Raw genomic sequence first — 23,639 nt, 5'->3', positions numbered from 1 at the left:
CTTCCCAAATTCCCCATGCACCCAGACCTTTATCTCTCATGTATTAGGACCTGTCCGTAAAATTCTGGCAGATATAAGTGGATAGAAATCACGGTGAAGGCGTGTATAGCTGTCCACCAAAATAAAGGCAACGAAAAATGAAACAAACCTGAATTGGATTCACAAATTTCCAGTCACTCAAACATGTATGAGTACTGTATGCCTCATCCCTACAATCACTATTTGCACAATCATTACAGTCCATGGGTGACAAAGACCCTGTGGGCTGTGAATATGTAGGACCCTTTGTCTAAAGAGCAATAATTTTCACACTGCCTTTCTGATCTTATTCCTTTCCTCCTCTTCATGCTTTCAGTTGTTCAGATCAAGGTAGCCGTTTTAACTAAAATGCACTATATTTCACTTAATGGTTATGCCTAACAGTCATTTCCATCGGCGGTACTCATTCCACCACCACAGACTCTGCAGTGTTTTCAGTAAAGAGAGCATTGACTTAGAGTTATAAATTAGTCCAGAATAGAATACCATTTAAAGCTGCAATATGGCATTAACAATTTGAAAAAAGGAAAGTGTGATAGACAATCAATTTTTGCTTTTTATGTAGTCATTCCATAATTTTTAGCACTTACATTTTGTCTTAGTTTCTATGTTTTGTTGTTTGTTGGCCACTTTTTAAAAATCACATTGGCTCCACTGGGTATTTATCCAGGCATGTTGTAATTGGTCTTTTCTGGTGAAGGAATAATTTGAAATCTCATTGCGTAGACATGTTTCAGTGGTTTCTACACACTAGAACTAGAAGATGCTCTGTGAATCTCTCCTGTAAAGTTATAAGTGCTGTGAAATCTCAGCAGCGCGGCTAAAGAGCTCTCTTTCAAAATGAGCCCAAAAAAGAGACACTTGACAGAACATTAGCGCATGATGATGATACTTTCATTACCTGAAGACATGTTGGACTGACTAGCGACTAAAAATCGCACTTTTACCTCAGTTTTGAATGCTATGAATAATGGACTCTGATCTAGTGTTATTTAGGCAATTTTAAAACATTAAGCTTTTCTGATTTTTGCAAATGCACAGCGGCCAAATCTTTGACTTTCCATCAAAGTTATGTACCCCTTAAGCCCGCTGGTATGCCTAACATTTATTATCCTTCCATCTTTTTTTTCCCCACGTGGAGAACAACAATGAGGGAGCAAGTACCAATGTTAACGTTAGAAAATCAGCTTATACTGATCTGTTCCACGCTGCATCTATGTAAAGGTTCCCCAAAAGTCCAGCATCTTTCCTCCGACCCCTGACCCGACCACAGATCATAGGCCAGTGACTCTTTAAAAGACAATCACTTGCTCATTAAGGCTTGATGCACTACAAAGCATCTCTCAGGGAGCAGCTCTTTTTCAGATTTTGCATTAAGAGGGTTTAATATTTTTGCAAATTTACAAAAAAAAAGATTAATTATAAAAGAATAACTTTTTAGGATTAAAAAAAAAAGGCATACGCCACCAGTGTATGCCAGAAATGAAATCTGCCCAGACAAGGCTTTGACAGATGTATGTCTGTGTGTATGTGTGTGTACAGAGCATGAATTCACTGTCCAAATATCTTTAGACTCCAGATTATATAGCAAAAATCATAATAACATAGCACTAAAAAAACAACAACTTGTATATCAGTGTGCTCTTTTCACCACTGTACGCTCATGTTTACTGATTCTTTTTGCTGCTTTTGGGACAGTGAGGGAAGTCCAGTAGTAAGCTGTGACACAAGCGCCATCACAACACTGCAGGGACAGTGAATTCCAACTCTGACTATGAAGTTTTTGTGTGTGACGTTTTTATTATCCCTTGTTAGACTGTGAATCAGAGGGCTGGGATGGGGCTGTAAGGGGAGGTGGGGTGGGGATGTGCCGGCAAGAACGAGTGGCAACGCAACACTGTAAGTAAGATACTGTAGCAATAAGAAGTGGAGGCATTTACTACTGTCATGTTTGCATTGTAAGATTATTTTTTATTTTATTACTATTTACTATTATTATTGTTCTTATTATGACTACTATTCTTCTATTACTATTAGCCTATTGTTGTTCTGTTCTATTTGCATGATGTTTCAGAGCAATGAAACATTTGGGGCTTATTGTGTTTTCTCTTCTCATGATAATGTGGGTTTCGTGGGAGAGGATTTTTTCTTTTGTTTTGGTTTTTTTTGGCAGGGTGGGGAATGGGTTGTGGGCAAATTCCACATCAATTTAGTCGGTTCAAAGCAATTTTTTCACATACTGAAAGGATTTTTAAATAAATGCTCTAATTTATACGTGACCAATTTTAATTTGTTGCTGGATTTGAAATGTTTTGGGGAGTTTTTTGTTCTCAACCTCTGAATGTGTGCGTTGAACGGCCCTTTCTGAACTGGCCTTACTGAATCGGATAACCCTTGAACCTGCTGTGGGAGAATAATCGATTCTGAATGTTATGGAGTAGTTTGTTCAGTGTGAGGGGCTGAACGCATCATGCGCCTTTACCACTCCATCAACACAGAATGACATCACGGAGCGCACAAACGAGCAGTCGTCGGCTCTTCGACGTGACTCGGACAAATTGCGCAGACAATTTTTTAAAACATGCTGAGTTTGAAATGTTTCCTACACTTAGTCGAACACAATCCAAACCTTCTTCTCCCTTTCCTGAGAAAAAGCTGTGTGCGCGTGAATGTGTGCGTGTGAGGAAGAAAACGAGATGTGAGATGACGTTCTGCTCTACCAATGCTTTGTAAACCTTCTTGATGCATTACACATTTGTGCAATTGGAGTAGTGTTGAAAATTTGTTAATTTATTGTTTAGAATGTCTTTGCATCCCAGCAAGAGCAAATAAAACAAAATGTAGCAATCTGTAACCAAAACCTAAAAGGTACTTAGGCTACAGAACCTCTTTTACACAGGACTAACAAAACAACAACAACAAGGACAAAAACAGAAAAAATACAAAAAAAAAGAGACATTTGTTTGTTTTCAAAGTGCCATAGCTAGTGAGGAGTGGAAGGATTGGCAGAGTGGGGCGTAGATGCTTTACGGTGTGAGTTTACTTGAGAAACCAATCAAAAAAGGGGAACTCTGAGGAAAAACCTGTATGTGATTACGCTGATGAACCGTTTTTACATTTTATGCTTTTTCATTTGGTGAGGACTCTGCTTGACTCTGAACTCTGACTCTGCCATAAATCCACGAGCTCTACTGTCCAACGCTTCATTTTCAGACGAGAACGAAAGAGTGACTGTGTGTGTAAAAGCATGCATCTGCAATAAAGTGAGTCACGCCCATAAACGATGGATCAGACTGGGTCGAAGTTCAGAGCCATGCAGGGGCCTTAGTGAGTTCTCCTTTGAGATGTATATACAATGTGAAGGTCTGAAGTGATTTTTTTTTTTGTTAAATTCTATATTTTATCGCTTTTGTAGACATTTTGTTGTGGGAAGAAAAAAAATAAAAAGAAATTTTATGGGTGAGATTCTGCTTCATTTTTCTAACTCACATACAAATCATAATATTATATATCAGATTAATCCATAATGTCTCCTGAGAAAATACAGCTATTAGTTATATACTGAACTAAAAATAGTACAAAAACTGCATTTTATTTTACAGTTTTTTCTATCACGAATTATCACATACAGTTAAATAACAAGTTATATTTTTATCTTTTTATATAAAGTTTTCTGATTACCGCTTTTCCTTCATTAACCCTGAAAATCTATAAACATCCTTAGTGCAAAATCTTTGGTATTATCAAGGATCTTTTGTGAAGAGGCAGAACTTGTGTTTACGAAAGACACCTATAAAAGTTCCCATGCTTTCTTTTCCCTACTTCCTGAGTCAAAGGTCACTTCCTGGTTTCATCGTCTTCTTGCTCTTCTGTCCCCGACGTTGGCTCCGCATCAGTGCTGTTCTCGCAGCTGTCCGGATGGTTTCTTAAATCTGAACAACAGAAACATCAGTTAGCGACATGTCGCTCCAATAACACAGTCATTACCACAAGAAAGAGAATACTGACAGGCCTGGGAGGAAATCCACGCATCCAGCATAAATAATTTGGTTTGATTTGTTGGTGAAATCTTGGAGAGGACACAAGAAGAGGAAGAGGAAACACAACGTACCTTTGAAATATCAAAACAACTGTGTCTGAGTGTTTGCGTGTTTGTTTGCTGGGCTTGTTTGTTTGTGAGCACAGTTTCTTTCCGCGCAGTTATCCTCTAGATGCCGGTATCATGTCTACCCAGAGACGTTAATTAATAGCTAATCAAAGCTAATGTCTCAGCAGCACATCGCCAGCACAAAGACATGATTAATACATAATCAAAGGCCGCTCAGCACAAAGACGGGCCCTCCCTCATGCCTCAAACACTACTGTTGTTATAGAAATAAACGAACACTCGCAGCTTAATTAGCTGGCTGTTCGTGTGTGCCGTCTTTATTTGAAGTTGCTGGGGATTTCTCTCTGAGCCAAGCTGGCCTCCTGAGTGACGACACCGAGGTGACATACAAAGGCATGTATGCACACATGTGCAAAAACAGGTACATACAATGAAATGCTAATCCACATGTCACACACTGGATCAGAAAAAAAACAGTAGACAAGGTTTTGTATGTTTCTGACCTTTTAGACCTAGTCTGTGGCACCAGGCGCTGCAAGAGTGTTTCTGCAGGAAACCATTGATGCCAGCGTCTCCAAGATTATCAGGTCCAAAAAGCATCTCACCCCTGCTAACACTGCAACAGAGTCAGTCAGAGTGCAGACTTTCATCAGTACATATGGGATAAAATGTGAATTTCTAAAATCAGAGAATATAAATATCACTTATACGCATAGCAGAAATGGTTACTGCACCTCTGGTCCTCTGCCATAATGACTGTCGGATCAGTCAGCTCCTCTCCCACTCCTGTCAAAAGGAATAAGGGAACAGATTTTAAAAAAAAGACTCAACATCTCACATGTGCAACTACAAACATGCAAAGTAAAGTAAAAGTATCTGCCTTGTATGTCGAGCACCAGCAGCTCTCTGCGTGAGTACTCGTAGGTCCAGTGGGAAAAGGCTAGAAGCATTTCTTCCAGTGAACAGCAGGGGGTGATCTCTTCTCCCGTGTTGTTGTTGTATTTCATGAAGTCACCAGACATATTCCTTTCAATCGTCAGCCACTGACCATTAGAATGCCAGAGGACCAGTGATACGTCAAGAAATCTGGTGGATAGAAGGGGCAGTTATTAAATGCACGGACACACCTAACACACACACATAGGAAAGATAAAATAGTGACCTTGGTGAGTGGTGCAAATCATCAGGTTTGACTTGGTTAAACACTTGCATCATCTTCTGGGCCGCTCTCTGCTGCTGTATCTCCTTCACAAACAAAAATTGATCATAGTGTTAGAAGTACTTGAAACTCAATTCAAAACTGTGAAAAGTAAAAGATTTGCTAACCAGCAAATGTAGACGAATCCTTGATTACTTGAAAGATTTACCCTTAAACAAAGCTGCAGTGCTGTGCTACCATGGAAGTACTTCTTACAGACACGAACCACCTCTGGTCTGAAACCTTTCACCACGTATACCAGCCCGGGTCTGAGCACATCCTGTTCTGCCCATGTACAGAGAACCCGGCGGCCCTGCCGGAGGCCCCCATCCAAAGAGCCTTCTTCGCTCAAGAGGGGCTGCAGGATTGCAGACAGGCCTCGTGATGACCAGGAAGAGACTGAGCTGGATTCAGGGTCAGCATCAGAGGCTACTTCCTCCAGAGAGTAAACGCTCACCTCTTCACCTCCTACAGAGAATGTTCAAAAACTTGATTAAGTGCACAGAAATGGATTTTGGGGGTAAAACAACAGTAATGAAAAAATAAATAAATCCTAAATCAAACAAGCAAGTTACCCATGATTGAGACAGGAGTGAAAGGGATGGTCTGAGCCAGTCTCATCAAATTGTTTCTCTCCACAGCTGTTAACACACAGGCACGATACAGGCAAAACTACAGATGAGCTAATGTACGAGAAATCACAAAAACAATAGATGCACAATAGATGATCCTTTCAGGATCTAGTATTTAATTTAGATAATTTTCTGCAGATCGTGTAAATACCTGAGTAGTGTGGATACAAACTGTCAGTGGACTGGAATGAGGAGTTCTTGGCTGCAGCAGGTAAGATTACAGGGCATTAAAAAACAAAACAAATACATCTCACTATAACAGACACTACATGACCACATGTTACAGAAAATGTATTCAATCTGTACGTCCAGAAATACCTTCAGCTGAAATGCCACTCTGTATTCTGCAACAGGCATCAAGAAAACATTGTTACGTTTAAGTAAAAAGTTTCGATAAATTCAGGGTAAATCTGGAAGGCTAAAAAAGAAAGGAGACTTACGAAGACCTGCGACTCATGGACCTGGCCCAGCTGTTCCAAGCTGAGTGCGTGGGGCTCCATACATCCTACCAGTAATCAAAGCAAGAACACTGACATATTTTACACTAATTATTTTAGCATTACTATCGCTAATGTTACCACAAATTACAAAATATTGTTACCACACTTTACCACATCTTTACCTGATGCGAAAAGACCTGTTTCTGCAGCAAATCCAGTTGTTCAAAATCTGAAAAAATATTGATATTAACAGTTTTTAAGTAAAACATAAGAAACTTCAAGTGGTTGATAATTTAAACATCGCACATACACATATCAAACTTTGTTTCTTTTAACATGAAAAAACAACCCTTGTCGTTCTTCTCGTTCTACTGTACATACATACAGAGGAAGCAGAGTGATGCATACTAGCAGATGCTCTCTGAAAGCTCTGGGTACAAATACAACATGTACTCTATCTAAATGCAGGTCTTACTGAGCTGACTGAGGCTGGTTGAAGCCGACCGACTTGTGGGTTCTCCTATCAACCTCCGGCGCCTTCCCCAGCTGACATCAGACAACTGGGAATGCATGGCTCTCTATTTTCCAAAACAAATAAAGAGATGGAAAAGCTTCTCTGTAAAGAACCACCAAACGAAAATGAAAAACCCATTCACAAAGATAGCAGGGATTTAGTTTTATGACTTTGTGCCATGTTTTGCACCTGACTGATCCTCTGCTATGAGGAGCACAACTTTTTTCATATTACCAAATCTAGATTGCTCTCTCGTATCTTCACGGTCTTTTTGTTTTTGCCTTTGCTGTCCAAGACCTGAGTAAAGTCAGATGATTTGGACCACTCTGCAGAAACACAGACGTACATTATCTGTTATTGTGTGTAAATGCATGATAAAAAAATAGACAAGGTACACACAGATTTTCAAAATTTCCTTTTGATCATTTTCATCAGGGGCAAGATACAGAGAAAATGACTGCTTATGACCTGAATGACCCTTAAAGTTCTTTTATGACATTGTTGGTTCTGACTTGCAAAATTGTTAAGATTTGCATGTGCTACATATCACAAAGCTCTTCATGCAAACTCATTGCTTTAAACCATCAGCGTCCAAAGATTAACTTGATTTTCAAACCCATGCGTTATCATACCTTGGCTCCTGCTGCATCTTAGTGATGTATTGTTCTTTAAACCCCTCCTACCAAGCAAACTCTCATTGTTCATTGATTCATTGAGAGAAGGAAAGGATCCCCTGGTTGGGCTGAGGGGTGCTCCAGCGAAAGTCATATTCTCCATGCTGGATGACAAAGATCTGCAGTAGCCATACGGACGGTCCCTCGACAAACATGCCCACCTTGGGGATTTTATGGGTTTTCTCCACTGGTTGGAATTTCTGGACCGAGAAGTTGGCTGACTATCATCACAAGAAAAGGCAGGATTTGTCAAACCCTCTGAGATGTCTTCTGGGTCGAACAGAAAAGCACTGCTGGAGGCTCGGTGCACGTCTATGTTAGGTGGTTCTTCCTGTGTGTTTTCCTCCTCTTTCTCTTCTCCTTCTTCCTCTACTTCATCCTCCTCTTCCATGGATGTTTCTTCCTGACTGGTAAACAAATATGGCTCACAAGTCCAGAATTTAAAATGGAGTGACTCCAAGCCTCTGGGAGAAAGAGGAGACCCACACTGGGATGGTTCACAGGACTCACAGGGTGTCTGATCTCTGACCGAAGAAAATCCTCCACTGTTAAAGTGGGAGAGGGACGCACAAGACCCTGGGTCAGAAGCTCCCTGCTGATTCTCACATGGATGATCCTATGGGAAAAAAATAAGTGATTATCAAAGTATTTTAAATTCTTTAAGTCAGTGGTTATTTACTTTTAATGTCATAAAGCTGTGAAGAGATTACATCACATTAAAATAAGGACTTTATGGATACTTTATGGATCTCTTTTAGCTTGTCTCCCCCTAAAGGCCATGTTCAGGTTTGCAACAACTACCTCTCCTTTCAAAGAGTCTAACATGACAAACGTTTAAGGATCAAAACATTGTATTTAGTGTGAGGGAGTAGTGCATTCTCTTTCCTTCTTGTGAAACAACATTACTAGAAGACAACAGTAAGCACCTCTCTTGCCCTTTCTTCTGGTTCTTCTGTGTGTCCATATCTTCCTCCCCTGCTTCCCCTAACTCCTACATGGCACTCCTGTGATTCCCGTCTATTTCCTGCTAAGGTGTAGCCCTTTAGCAATGAAGGCGGGGTACTTTTATACGGCTTGGCCACCAATCGTTGTATATTAGCCGCATCACCGTCTGCTCCACTTCTGTGTGGAAGGGTCCAGCTGTGAGGGATGGCGTGCTGGGATGCTGTAATGAGCCGACACTGAGCCAGGCGTGTCTCCTCCTGATGTAGGTTGTTGGATGCAGAAAGAAGAGTGAGGGTGTCCACAGCCAGAGCAGAGAGGTCCTGGAGATGACCGAGCTGAGAGTCTAAGTCTGACAGGCTATCCTGAATGAAGTTGACCTTCTCTGAAACCTCCCCCACCATCATGCACATCTCTTCTGTTCTGATGGAACAAATATGAGCAAAAATGGTGAATGACGTTTTTACGATTTATTTACTGACGTTAAATGCTTTTTGTACACTAAACACAGCCACATGTTCAGCTGTAAATTCACAAAAAGCAAAGGAAGCCTGTGTTAGTAGGATCACAATACAAGCACAAGCTATATATAAGCTGGTATGTGAGACAAAGTAAATAAACATTTAAGAATCTACCTACTTACTTGTTTGTAAGAAGGAGCATTGGAGGCACATTAAAAAAGTACTTTGAAACACGGAGATTAAAGTTATCGTTTCAAGTCAAACAACTGCTACGGCTGCTAAACCCTCTACATAATGTCTTGTGTAGATGAGTTAGTGAAATCATACTTCAGAGTTGGTTTTAGTAACAAGGAAATTATTTATTTTTAAATACATAAACACGGTGTGGTGATAAACACAGAAATGCAGTTTTAACGCAGAAAGCTGCATCTGGTCAGAAGGAAAAACCAGATTTTAACCCCCGATTTATGCAAAAATGAAACAGCTGGCAATGACAGATGCAAGAAAATCAATGGTTACACCCTTGTGCAGTAAAGAGGGTTTATGTTGTATCACAAGACATGATATGAAAACTGATCAAGGTATTTCAGTAACTCTTCTACACAAGGCAATTTGCAATGTTTGCAATGGGTACAGCAGCCATCGCAGTTGTTTGACTTAAAATGACGACTTTAATCTCCACATATTCTCAAAATAATAATAAGTTTAATCTCAAAAGTTTGGCTTTATTGTGAAAATGAACAATAATCTTTTATCTTAATGCGCCTCTAATACTTCATTTAAATCTAGTTACATGAGTTAACTGCTTTCATCTTGGCACAGTATGTATACCTCATTATTTATTATACTTATCAAACTTATCAATATTAAACTTAACAATGTGATGACAGACAGAGCGATTGTTCGTGTTATAGAAGAAATAATCTATTGGCTCTTGCATCGGACACAAAAGGAACTCTACATCAAAGCAATGATCCTGTGCATGGCTCCCAAACAAGACAAATTTACAAGGCTACAAAGTTTCCAGCCATAGTGATATGGCAGGTTGGAGAGCGAGACACAGATCCAGCAGAAACACACAAGCGCTGGTAGCTCATCTTAAATAATCGAACAAAACAAAAGAAATGAGAAGCCCCTTGTTTGCAGTCCTACCTCTCAGCTGTGACTTTGATCCTGTTCTTTTGACTGCTGAGCGGGCATTCACTCTTCTCGTGAAAATAGGCCTGCACACATCTCTCCTCAAACTCATGCAGCTTCTTGCGATCCTCGTGGCCCAGATAGAGCTCTAGTAAAAACAAGTGAGATGGAAGAAGTGACAAGTGTAGAGATAGCTGCTAAACTATCACCATTTTCTTCCTTTCCAGAAAATATGCTGTGGTACTTACTAAGTCCAGAGGCTCTCTCTTCCCGCTCAGCGTCGCCACTAAATTTCTTGTAAATAGCTCTCAAACCCAGGTCCATGTGACTGAGGAGGTTTAGGGGCGGTGGCAGCCACGGTCTCACTTGATAGGTCATAATGTAGCGGTACCGGTTGTACTTCCACAGCTTGTTGGATGTTGATGCCATGTCAAAGTAGACGTTGCTGTTAACAAGAGTTTGGTTTATTGAAGGGTAGCCCCTCAAACAATTACTATAAACTAAGATTTTTCAATATGCTTACTTGAAAAATGCGATGAGGATGTTGACCATGATGATATACTGGACAAACATATACACAGCCTGGAGAAATGGTGCAAGAAAGGATGCAGGAGGACATGAATCATCTTCCTGACATGCTGTTGACACACAAAAATACGCAGATCTTACACACAGTGCAATAGTTTTTTGTTTGTTTTTTTATTCTTATTCATCATACAAAAACTGTCAGAGACTTGGTATGAATCTCCTTCTGCATCATGAATGCTAAATTAGAACCAGATTCATATAAAACTCTACAGGGACAAGAAAAGGGCACAGAGTCTTCCAACATATGGTACAGCCGACACAGAGCTCAGATTTTAACATCACTCAGTTGGTCTGAGACATCAGAAGCAACCGAGATTGCCTAAATCCACGCTGGAGCAGAGTACATTAAAAAAATCTTAAAGTAAGAGAATTGGCACTGTTTACAGGGTAAAGTGTGACAGACCTTGCACTGATTTGTTTGCTGCTCTTCTTATAGAAGACACAGACATAGCTCTTTGGAAGTGTCCAAACTTTATTTTTTGAACAATCTAAGTTACACCTTCAACTAAAAGCAGCAAAAGGACCTACATGTACTGTAACTCCCTTAGTCATTTATACCAATTACATTTTAAGTGATTTTGTTATTTGCAGCATATTTTTTATGCACGAAGAATCAGCCCCTGTAATAAGTGAAGTTGTCTAAATTCTGAAACAAAGAACTCCTTTCAGCTGCAGTCAATAACAAGCACTGCAATACAAAGGTGAGTCAAGCAAAGCTCACCTTGTGAGGTAAGACTGTTTGAATGACCTTAATTCAAGTGGAATAGGATAAGTGACGAATTAGCCTTGCAGCAATCTTCGAGTCAGTATTTCCAAGAACTCAGGGCAATGCAAAAATCATAAAGGTTAAATTCTACTGCTTAAAAAAAAACCCTTTGGTTAATAAGTATCTAGTGTTATTGGGCCACTAACGGTCTATCTCTGATGCATAGACCTCTCCATAGATCATCCAGTAGGGCTGGAAGACTATGTCTCGAGCCAGGCTCCATGATGGCTCCTCGTCTGGTGACAGGACAGCCTTCCTGGATACTCCGTAGGTCAGCAGCACTATTGCCATCATCACCACAATGTAAAACATGTTTCTGGTCTGGGCACAGAGAGAGTGAGAGGTTACTAAAAAATAAATAAATAAATAACACACACACACACACACACTTCTCAACTTTTTATGTTTCCAGTGAGTGCTGTGCAGTCTGTACACACCATCTTAGTGATCATGGTGAGGTAAGGGCCAGCATGCTGATTAACGGCCAGCAGATCCATCACCCTGATAAACCAGAAGATTATGTCCAGGCAGTATGTGAGGCGCCCTGCTGTCCGGTAGGGATCAGAGTGCCAACGCATTGCCAGTCCGGCCACGAAAAGCAGGATGGCGATGAAATCTGATATGTTCCAGTATTCTGAGAACCAAATCTTCAGCTTCTGGCTCAGTTTTGTTGCCTCAGACATTAATATCTAATTACGAAAGATAGAAACTTACATTACTACTGACTTGTGATTTTATATTCTCCTGTAACACTTTTTAATATATTCTGCTAAGAACTGAACCTCTGACCTCTCTGGTTTTCTCTGCTGCAGTTGACAAGATGTATGCTATAACCAGCCACTCCTGAACACTGGGTTGATCCTCCATCTTCACCAGGACAACATAGGAGAATAACATCAGAAAGGCCAAGTAGGACATCTACAGTTGAATCAGAGAAAAGACATTCAGACAGAAGGATGAGAACAATGTATAATAATCATTTGCATGATGCACTTTGAGAAAGAGAAATGTTTTATCGTGTGTTAACTAACATAAAAAACCTACCGTGTGAAACCAAAACTTGACAACAGGAGCTGTGTAGAAATCATAGAGTGTTGTGATCCAGGAAACACAGCGCACAGTTATAGAGGACATGGTTTCTGACACAGGACCAACACGTTTGTCTTGGAAAGAGAGTCCTTGCTCTGCATCACGACTACCCTGCATGGGTAGAGTAAACCATACAAGTGAGGTGAAATACTATGAAATACTGTAAAATATTAGCCAGTTGAAATTTGAAAGTACTGCACTCCTACTGTACCATGTGATCAGAGCCCTTGGTGCCTGGTGCTGGCTTGACTGAGTCGAGTCCAAACAGCATTGCCTCGTGTGTCTGTGGTACGTGACACATTTCAGCTTTGCTTTTAAACTCCAGAAGTAGGATGGCAGGAGGCAAAAGAAGGCTCAAAATGATCTAAAAAAAAAAAAAAAAAAAGGAGAGCGTGTCTGACTACTTAAACATCCTCCAACAAAACATACTGCTTTGCAAAATATGAAAAAAATAAAACAACACTTGAGGTAAAAACACAATCGTTTAGCACAACCAGGCTTTAATGGGGGTGATGAAAGCAGCTGGTGATGTGTGAACCAAAAGAAAACAGCAAATAATGGCTGAAGCGCTCCCTAGCTACACTCTACATGACAGGAAGATGTAACAATGAATGAAAATTACCGATGTGGTTTTGGAGTGGAAAAACATGGCTTTAAGTTTGACCCTAGATATCAAATCCCAGACAGAACTTCATTATGTGACAAAATGCTAATTCAAAATCGACAACAGTTAACTGCAGCACCCTACCTCATTTATTGCTAATATGTTTAATCCAGAATACTTTAACAATCCCTAAGGAAATTATGCAAACAGACAATGTCAGAAGTGGGATTCAAACCCACACCTCCAGGGGAGACTGCGACCTGAACGCAGCGCCTTAGACCGCTCGGCCATCCTGACTTCCTGATTAATGGATTCTAAATTAGAATCTGGGACCTGATGAAGGTCAACAGGACTGAAACATTGCAATAAATATATTAGAAATAATGGCAAGCTTTTGCAGAGACAGTCACATTTAATTGCTTTTGTGGAATCTTACAACAATACTGTGCAGGCTCCTGTCAAGTTAACAGGTTAAGTTACTTTTTTGTTAAACTTAAGTGTTAAGCAGTTGTGCTATAAGCACTACTTAATTTCGAATAGTTTTGTGCTTACATTTGACTTGTGCTGTGTCATTATATACAATGCTGTGTCAGCACTATGACATTATAATACTGCTGCTGCTACCAGCTTGTAGCAAGAGATTCAAACTTTGAATTAGCTAGTCAGTCTTCAATGATAGCAGGTAATAGGAAAAGAAAGATGGAACATGCCCTTCATGGACTAAAAATGCTGCATCCTGTGAGCTGCAATTGCTGATAAGACATATTCACTATTTTTTTCTATAATTCTGCTGAAATATTTTTGTATAATTTTGAAGCTATATCGCCCACCCCTACCCTGTACCCTTCTATCTTTATTTTTCTTTTTGCAGTGATGCAATTAAATGACACTGAAATATGAATTTTATCTGGTTTATCTGCAAGGTTTACCTTCAAGAATGAGTTTTTTCTCATGTTAAGTGGACCGGTCCAGAGATCAGTGAGGAGAGTCTGGGTGCAGGAGTGTGAGACGAATGGTCTGTGACATGAGGAGACAGCCATCTGCAGACAGGTGAAGTGGCTCCATGCCTCCATCTCATAAGTCAACAGCTTCATGGCCATCTGCTCGTTCTGACGAAACGCACAATCTAACACATCCACCGCCAGCTTACCAAACTCACTGACACACAAAGACAGAAGAGATATGTGCATGTCAACTCTGTGATAATTATAAAAATATGAAAGAACAAAAAAAAAAATTGCACCCATATCTTCACATATACAAAGTAACATGAAGTCCCGAGGGGAAAAAAAGTGTACTGCATGGTAACGGTGCTTCACAGCTATAAAAGGTTTAGAGGTTTCTTGCATTTCAAATCTTCCAAGAACATTTCAATGAGACTCCAGTCTGGATATTGCCTAGGCTGTTCCATTCAAGGTCAGCTTCAAATTAAACTAAAGTTTCAGACACACCTTATCCTTAATATATCCTTCATAGCTGAATCAATGACTGCAAGCTGCCCAGTTGCTGTGAGACCGAGGCAGTCCCCAAAGCATAACCTTTCCACCACGCTTCAAAGACCGCAAGAAATTCTTCTCCTAAAAATAACTCCATCTTTGATTTGTATGTCCAGAGCACATTATGTCAAACATGTTGCTTCTGTCTCTGTGTTCACTGGGAAACTGTAGTTCTGCCTAATGTTCTTCTTAGACAGCACCTTAAATGCAGGTCAAATATGTCAAAATCTATCCGACTGTAGACGCAGGCACTTTGACACCAGAGTTACCTGCAGTCACTGTGATGACATTTTGAGTTGTTGGAGATTTATTTTTGCATCATGCAGTATACCCTTGAATTTGCTTGGGCAGTCAGTCCTGGATAAATTAGCATTCATTTAAAATTGGTGCCACTGTCTTATACTCGAGTGATTTATTTCAACTAAGTTGGAGACATTTTAAATCCCTTGCTAGACTCACAACACAGGCTTAGAGAGCTACTTAAATCTTAACACGATGACATCACATATTTCAGCAAAAGAGACAAAACCAGAGCTTAGATGGGAATTCAAAAGGTATTCCATTATGTGCCACTTTTTCAGAGTGTATCACTGCTATTAATAAGCAATGGATCACTGCTTGTTTAAAATAAGTCATACAGTTAATTGACACTCACAGTGAATACGTCTTGAATCGTTCTATAATGTTATCATCCAGGCTGCTTTGACGTGCTTCAAAGGACATGGAGCGGTAAAGCTTGCAGGCCACCGTTGCACGTGCCAGCGCTTCTTCTCCATGTTGCCACAGGAACAGTGCCATTTGCTGCCTTTGCTGAAGGACTGCCCACACAAACAAGTCGTTGAAGTTGAAAGGAACCAGCAGTGGAGCATCATCAAGGCCTGGACTAGACACATCCCCACTGGTACTGGGTGACACATCTTGCTCCTAGAAGAAAAAGTTAGATGTATGAAAAAAAATAAGGGACAAGGAAATGAAAAAACAATAGATGGGAATGTGAGATTTTTTGTCATAAAACAGATAGAAAAATTAGAAACTGTTAATCTAAATCTTAAAAAAATAACTCTAAACCAACCTTGCGTTTGTAAGGCTGGGCGGTCCTAAAGAAATGCAGGTCCTGGAGGCTCCTGTTCCTTGTAGAGCTTGGCATCAGTCCATGTCTGAGTTTAGAAAAGGTGGCTGAACTGTCTCGTCTACCATTCTACAGGCATCAAAACAGGCATTTGTATGAAAACTGTAAAAGTCATTAAACCAAAGGATTTTTAAATGGCTTTTATCAGGGTGCAGCGGGCAAAGAAAAAGAATACAATCATTGCTCACTTTTTCGTGCAATCGGCTGTACGCAGCTCTGAATTGTTTGCGTGTGTAGGTGCTGCGGTATGCTCCTCCTATGAGATATTCTATCACCAAGCCCATGTCAATGATCGAAAGACGATAACCTGCAGGAAGGGATGTCTCCCCACAAACACATACAAACACGATAAATAAACATATACTGTGCACATGTAAATGTGGCTGCTTTTCTGTGTATTTATAACACAGAAAAGGTGAGGGACCACCCAGGTTGCTGTCAGTGCACAGTTCCAAAGCTGGCATTTGCAATTCTATGGAGGAACATTAGTGCACATGGGAAACTTGCACATCTGTAAAGGCCTCTTTAATGCTGAACAGGTCTTGGAGCAACATATGCTGACAATGCTTTTTTTCGGGAGGGAAAGGGAAGCTAGATTTGCACCTACAGCTACTCTCAATATCAAAACTCACCTGTTTTGCATCTTCAACGAGGTGGTGCAAGAAGCGGGCTGTTGGCCCTTGTGCCTGCAGGGAGGATTTTGTATAATTATATAAAAAAAGAAAATGACAGTTAAGAGAAAATGCAAAGCGCAAAATCAAAGCAAACCAAATTTACTAGTTACTTTTAACGGCTGCATAATGCACATGCAATCACAGCTCCACAAATATCAAATTGTTTCTTTAAGGAACTACTTATCCCAGCGTTATGAATAAGTGAAAAGGCTTTTATACACAAATATAAAGACAACATAGAGAAAGCTGAGGGTGAATGTATGGCAAAGAGCTCTGTGATTTTAGAAGCATCCTAAACCAACTACTGGGAAAATATTTTGGATGCAACTGACCATAAAACACAAGAGATCCTGGTGCAAAAACACTTACAGTGACTGAGATTTGGATCAAAGCAGCTTTGGGAATTGTGAGAGAAATTCAAGAGAAACAAACATAAAGGGATTTTGTATGTTTGCACAGCAAAGTGAAAGCCAAACGCAAGAGGAAATACCCCAAGATAATCAAAAGTACTCCAGTGAGTAAATGTTATTTTCTGAAAAATATATTTCACAGAATTAATTGTACTGTTCTCCTTGATTAATAAAATGATGAATAACAAATAAGAAAAAGTAAGTGTCTTAAATATTTAAAGCAGATATATTAAGATATTATAGTAACCATGTTGTAGAGCTCTTCAAGGCGATCGACTGTGAGGAAGCGGCTCATAGTCATGCCGTTATCAATCAGCGTTTTGACAAAACTGACACGGTCCATCACCAGAGCATCCAGCATGGCTTGCTCCAAGGAGCCCACCTACACAAGTAAAAAATAATTTACATATCTCCTTTTTTGCTTTAATGGAAAACAATTGCACTACAGTTTTGCATTAATGACTCCTGTCAATAGAAAATTGTACTTAGTAGTCAGTATAATCTTTTAATAATATAAGTTTACATATGGTAGTGATAGGATGTGCGATCCTTAATAGTCTGCAAAGGCTTTGTGTGCATTCCAGAGTGCTCTGGCATTCACACCCACATCCTGGGAGCATGGGAAAGGTCGTACCTTCTTTTATTTTTTTACGGTAGGATAAAAGTAGCTATGTCAGTTTTAGTCTAAGTGCCTTTTTTACATATAGATGAACTGTTGGATTTCCAGACCAGCAGGTTTAGGGAAGTCATTTATGGGGTCACACTCTGACACACACACGCACACACACACACATACACCTCCATATTCCAATGTAAGGAACAAACACCCACTGATGTATAAATAAAGACCAGGGCAGTCTCAGAGCTGCGAGTCCCTGAGCCCTCACTCTCGTGCGAGAGCTCAGAGCTGCCCTTGCTAAGCAACAAGTAAAACTGTGTGTTTCTCCTCTCTGATTCTCAGCTGAAGAAGTGTTTTAGAATATATCTCTTAACAACTCCCTTTGTTTTTGACTTTCTCACCTGCCAATGCTGTCCATATACAAGGACGTCTTTCTGTGCAATGTCAGCCCTGTCCCACGCCAGAGTCATACTCAGCTGCTCTGATGGACTGGCCTTTGTGCCTGTTTTTGATTCAGAGCAACAAAACATATAACATAACTCAGATTTTCTGACTTACTAAGAGAAACGCTCCAGTCCCACGTTAATGAATCAAAGTCACTTGAGAGAAAATGTTTGATAATTAAGAAGGAAACAAGTACCCTTGAGAGTAGCGGTCAAAATGGCAGCATCTGGTGCCATCTGGTCATCTGACTCTGAGTCAAAGATGGTTATCTGTTGTTCAAAGAAACGCTGATTTAGTAGTCAGTGTCCTCAGTCACAACACACACATGCCTCAGAGGCTGCTTTACTCACAGACTGTCTATGATCCATACACTGCAGCAGGAGAGTATAGAGGTCAGTGGCTTCAGTCCTCTCCATTCCAAACACATCTCCAATCGTGGTGAGGAAGTTCTCTTTAATGTCAGCTTCCAACGGTCTGAAAACAAACAAACAAACATAAAAACACAATCAGTGTACATTTGGGCCGGCTCGACCCTTTCCGTGTGGAATTGCATGTTCTCCCTGCATGGTGCTCTGGCTTCCTCCTACAGTCCAAAGCTTGTTAGGTCATCCACCTAAATTGGCAGTAGGTGTGAATGTGATCGCAAATTGTTGTCTGTCTCTCTGTGCTAGGCCTGCAATATGCTGTTCAACGTGTACCCCCAGGCAACACAATGTTAGCGCTTTTGCTTCACAACAAGAAGGTCCTGAGAAGGTCGCAGAAGGTGGAGTCATGTTCTCACCATGGTTGCGCAGGTTCTCCGGCTTCCTCCCATAGGCTAAAGACATGCAATTAGTGGAGTTGTGTCAATTGGTGATTCTAAATTTCGCACAGGTGTGAATATGAGGGCAAATGGTTGCCTGTTCCTCTATGTTAGTCCTGCATCAGACTGGCGACCTGTCCAGGGTGTACCCCACCTCTCGCCCTATGATAGCTAGGCTTCCGCTCCCCATGAGACTGAATTGGCGAAAGGATAAGTACATGTATGGAAGGATAATGTACATTTGAAACAATTTAATATTTGTAATCCTGTGTCTTTTTGGTAAATGTTAAATGAGTCAAAATAAGAGTCTAACAAACTAATTTATGGGCTTACCAGAGCAGCCTTTTGCTTTTTTGCACTAAGAGGACACTGCTGTCTAGTTTCTACTTTCTATCTCATTTTACAATCAATTAATTGCATCATCATCTTCAAGTTTTTATATACACCTATTGGGTAACCCTTCCTAAAATATAAACGTCACTCAAATGTAGTTAGCAGGACAGGATCATATTAGTAACTGTGTGTTTGGGTTCATCTGAGATGAGGAAAAAACAAAGAATGTGGCTGGGGTCTAACTGCCTTTTCAAATAGTTGGCATATGCGGCTCGGCAGTGGTGTGAGGTATCTGCTAATTGGAAGGTCAGTGGTTCAATCCCTGACTCCCCTAGCCTTCACACTGAAGTATCCTTGAGCAAGATACTGAACTCTGCGATCCATCTACTGGAGTGTGAATGAGGCTTGTTGTAAGGAAAGTACTTTGGAGTGCTCAAATTGAGTAAAAAAGTGCTAAATCTGTTTACAGTTATTCACTCTAATGATATAACGGTAAAGGGGAGATTCTCCCTTTGCCCATTTTTCTCTTTTTCACCTTAAAATATGCCCCAATACTCATGAAGAAGGTGTTATAACTTGCACTTTGCCGTAAGTATAAATTATGCTTGCTTATTAAACCAGCTGGCTCAAAAAGACCCTGCTATGCATCCACTACAGGCCTATACCAGCCTACGTACTGTACCTGTCAACAGCAGTCTGCTTGTGTAAGAAGGCGAGTAGGTCAGCAGCCCTGCCTGATCCCTCAAACACAAACACTGGCACAGGGGGCACAGTGCTGACGTAGTCCAACACTGTAGACACCACAGAAGGACCTCCCTCCACCACCACACACACCACAGGCACTCCTTGGTTCAGTCCTGCAAAAAAGAGAAGAGATGATGTTAAGACTTCAGTCAAATCTGTGTGCTTCCTATTTTGTTTCTTTTGTTAGTTTTTGCGCAAAAACACCCACGGGGATGTATCTTCTGTAGTTGTATGTGCTTCTCCAGCTTCCTCCTGAGGCCTTGCTGACAGCCATGCTTGCCCAGCGTTCCATCATCCACCAACAGGAAGTGGGAGTGGAAACCATTGAGACAGGCTCTCTTGCTCAAAGGGTTTCCCAGAGGCTGGTAAGGCCTGAAAACCTGAAGCGATGTTGAATCAGTGTCAGTCAAAGACAAAGAAAAGCAGCGCAGTGGGATATGGTACTCTGCATATATCAAAAAAATGTGGTGAGGAATGAAGTAACGTGCAAAAACACAGTTTCAGTACTGACATCTCTGCCTATAAGGTCCATGTTGTTGTCAATCACTCCCCAGGGTGTGATGCCAACTGTGTTTCTCTTCCTCAGGTCATGGCTTCCAAAGGATTTAACTGCATCACCTACATATTTAGACACACCTGGAGGGCATGCAAATAGTAGCTGAATGCGCAGCAAATACACAATAAGAACAAAAGCACTAAAATCCAAGGGGTACTTTTACAACAGCACGCCATACAGAAATGAAACCTAACAGAAACTAACCAAAACTGAACCTTCTAGAAACAGAACACAGATCAACGTAGTTTTTTTTTCAGATGTAAGTAATGAGATTGCTGCCAGTCACTAACTGGAGATAGGCAGAAAATAATACTCCACAAAAAATTGTAAAACTTACCTGTATTAATGCCATCGGTGAAAATCCATGCCCCTGTGCTGAGGGCAGCAGTGATCAGCCCTTTGCTAAAGGCCTGGTTGACTTTAGGTGGCAAGGTAAAATTTTCGGAGCCTCCGTGGACACTCAGCAGTAGCTTGGGTCTTTCCATCTGCCATTCCCTCAACATCAGCTGGAGTAATGCTTCTGGCTTGGAGTCGACAGCAACACGAACATACTGGAAAAACATGAAAGTGTTTCCAACTGAGAAGCTCTTTGTACTTTTCTGAGGTGCTGCTGAGCCGATTGTTTTGTCACTACATTAGATAGCATCTCTGCTTTCATGCATCGCGACCAAGCCTGCTTACATCATAGCAAAGAAAACTTTACGCAACCATCAAAATCTAGGTCTTATTAACAGAGTGCAAGCATTTGCTTCTATATTTGAAGCAGTCTCTTGAGCGTGTGTACATTTACCATTTTACTTTTGAAAAAATGTTCCTTTGGCCTAGAGACACGCACAGAGCTGGTAAACTCACAGACCTTGGCTCGACAGACACGTGTGGCAGTATCTTCAAAGTCTACGGTGCCATAGGCATTTGTGGGACTGGCCCTGGTGTGGCGCTCCATGGACCACTCCTCTTCCACATCCTGTCCAGGACCAGGACAGAGGGACAATGGAGGAAGGGAGTCTTGCCAAGAGTGTTCCCCTATCAGGTGGCCGCAGCAACATCTAGCAAATAGAACGACATTGCATAGATGCATAGGAAGAAGCATCGTAAGGTAATTTTTTAGAATGATTAACTTCAATCATACTTTTACAACACTTTAGCATAATGTTGTTGATTTTAAATAAATTAAATTAAGTAGCTATTTCTGATAGTCTGCTTTTAGATAATAGGGAAGAGCCCAAAAAACAGTAACAAAATTATCAGTGACACTTAACTACATGTTAGCTCCTCAAAATAGAGGCAGGGTTGTTAATAAGCAATAATAATATGCAGGCGCATGACAAGCCCTAAAAGATGAAAGAAATCCACCTGGACTTTTTAAACCAGCCTTCAGTGATTCTTCCATTTATTTTCTAAATCCCACACTTCCTCTCCACCTCCCTTTGCCCTTGAGTACACATTTCTATGTCTGGCTGTTGTTATCATTTAACAGACCATGAAAATCACACATTTCCTGCCATTTCCCCATAACGGTACAGTGCAAATGTAGGAGAAAAAAGGCAGAAAAGGACATGATGAAATGCTGAAAGAATGAGGGTGGAGAAAACAATACAGAAGTATGTAGTAAGAAAATAAGAAAGAGTTTGGTAGGACAGCATCTTCAGCACAATATTCATCAGTGATACCTTATCAAATTTTGGCAAACGTGGCATACTGGAATACATCTGAAAGAGACAGGAAGCGTTATCAAAATATCCACATGGCTGCTATTCCTGGAAGTAAGGGCTACATGCCAAATAGTTCTGCTCTCAGAAAAATGTTATTTCAAATAGCTGCTGTTAATGTTATACTACAATCTGTGTGTTTCTTCTCAGAATCATAAAAGCTAATCAGTGCAATCAGATCCCAGTTTACCTGTGCTGATCCCAAGAGGAAGGGATGAACTTCACACACTCTCTCCTGAAGAAGGTTTCCTCAATCCAACACTTTCTGGACTAAAAAAAGAAAAGCAGAAAATATTTACTTACAGCACACAGATACTGGAGCTGTTAAGCACTATATTGTCTTCTTTATTGACTCGTATTCTAGGAAGTGGAAGCACATTAGTCCTGAAATAAAAAGCGCGTTTATCAGTGACCTTCTCAGTGAAGCTCATTTTAGTGTCGATCACATGCTGAGCAAACAGTGTAGTAAGTGTAGATCCCTCCCCATCACAGAAAGCTGAAATGCAAACACCAAAACCCTGAGCTGCAGCACTCAGCCCCTCGTTCCCCTTCACAGTAATCTTTCCTTCATGTTTCCCAGGAATATTTAACAATGGCCTCACTGCAGGGAGAGAACTGCTTTCAGGAAACATGAGCACATACACAGACCTATACATCCTCTTCCTCTGATTAGTCTACACGGTTAGCGAAGTAAACAGTTACAACTGTTACAGTTTTATATGCACTAAATAAAACCGCCCATTGTGCAGCAGCAGGACCAACAGTTTAACACATTGTATGCACAATGAACACCCGTGTTATGTTACTACACTAGTTCATTAAAAGTTTATTACTATTAACCGTTTTATCTAACTTAAAATCACCGCTAAGCGCTGCTAATATCACTGTTAGCAAACCGGTAACAGAGAAATATTGCTCAAATTTCTCATGAGTTCAAGTTCACATTTCGTAAAAAGTACACTTGTTGGAAATAAGCTGACCTACTTAGTACATATATATATATTTATATATAATATTAGCATATATCTTACCATGACTGCAAACTTCATTTATAAACATGTTCGAGGCTAGCAAAGACACTCCGCTTCATCATTACTCTCCCGACAAGGACTGAGCGCCCTTTAATCAGTCGCTGGTCCAAAGGGCAGGTTTCCAGGAAGCCTTGGGGAGTTCATGGCCTCCTCCCTCCAGCTCGGTTAGGAGTTTTTCACCTCCTTAAGTTGTCAAGGAGGTGAAAACTTAAGGAGTGGAGACACCCTTATTGGTTGAGGCAATAAGGGTTTCTCCCCCTCTTTCTCATGAAGGAATGTGGTGACTGGTGAAAGTGGACACTGGTGAGTCAAAAATCTTACTAAAGTGTCGTCAGCTCTGGCTCAAGCAAAGTTTCACACAGCGCAGTGAGGCTCAAAACACCTGCAGTGGCAGTAAAATAAACAGGGTTGTACACTTGGGCAGGACAGAAGAGCAAGTTTTCCATTGCAATAATAATATTAATATTAATAATAACAATAATAATATATGGCAGATGTCT

At 40.6% G+C, this 23,639-nt stretch overlaps 1 protein-coding gene and 1 non-coding gene across 2 annotated transcripts; both read right to left on the bottom strand.

Annotated features, from left to right (window-relative positions):
- Window positions 1–3,876: 3,876 nt before the first annotated feature.
- trpm6 (transient receptor potential cation channel, subfamily M, member 6) lies at window positions 3,877–23,199 on the bottom strand. Its single transcript, XM_085368036.1, has 40 exons — window positions 23,140–23,199; window positions 22,299–22,378; window positions 22,070–22,108; window positions 21,256–21,445; window positions 20,737–20,950; window positions 20,355–20,479; window positions 20,052–20,223; window positions 19,782–19,956; window positions 18,315–18,438; window positions 18,161–18,233; window positions 17,922–18,022; window positions 17,149–17,283; window positions 16,450–16,503; window positions 16,006–16,140; window positions 15,761–15,886; window positions 15,344–15,612; window positions 14,122–14,350; window positions 12,800–12,952; window positions 12,544–12,699; window positions 12,289–12,417; window positions 11,937–12,188; window positions 11,646–11,820; window positions 10,669–10,783; window positions 10,394–10,590; window positions 10,161–10,293; window positions 8,532–8,970; window positions 7,564–8,221; window positions 7,166–7,257; window positions 6,893–6,995; window positions 6,600–6,646; window positions 6,418–6,482; window positions 6,296–6,321; window positions 6,129–6,179; window positions 5,921–5,986; window positions 5,515–5,813; window positions 5,310–5,392; window positions 5,028–5,233; window positions 4,882–4,933; window positions 4,651–4,763; window positions 3,877–3,971 (listed from the first exon to the last, which is right to left on the bottom strand). Exons 1-40 carry the CDS (start codon window positions 23,155–23,157, stop codon window positions 3,877–3,879), a joined length of 5,964 nt encoding a protein of 1,987 aa, XP_085224162.1. The 5' UTR covers window positions 23,158–23,199.
- On the bottom strand, window positions 13,407–13,489 carry trnal-cag (transfer RNA leucine (anticodon CAG)). Its single transcript has one exon. It is a non-coding gene; the product is annotated as a tRNA-Leu (tRNA).
- Window positions 23,200–23,639: the final 440 nt, after the last annotated feature.

Source organism: Diplotaxodon limnothrissa, linkage group LG12 (assembly GCF_057381915.1).
Source record: "Diplotaxodon limnothrissa isolate DT_005_m linkage group LG12, D_limnothrissa_male_GT1.1, whole genome shotgun sequence".
In the NCBI taxonomy this organism is placed as follows: domain Eukaryota; kingdom Metazoa; phylum Chordata; class Actinopteri; order Cichliformes; family Cichlidae; genus Diplotaxodon; species Diplotaxodon limnothrissa.
This window is presented reverse-complemented; position numbering and strand designations above follow the sequence as displayed.

What these genes read in the sequence shown, in the direction of transcription:
- trpm6 (XM_085368036.1), bottom strand. An exon ending in ACAGCCGATTGCACGAAAAA is followed by an intron (nt 15,887 to 16,005) that starts GTGAGCAATGAT and finishes TGATGCCTGTAG; the next exon opens with AATGGTAGACGAGACAGTTC. An exon ending in TCAAGTTTTGGTTTCACACG is followed by an intron (nt 12,418 to 12,543) that starts GTAGGTTTTTTA and finishes ATTCAACTGTAG; the next exon opens with ATGTCCTACTTGGCCTTTCT.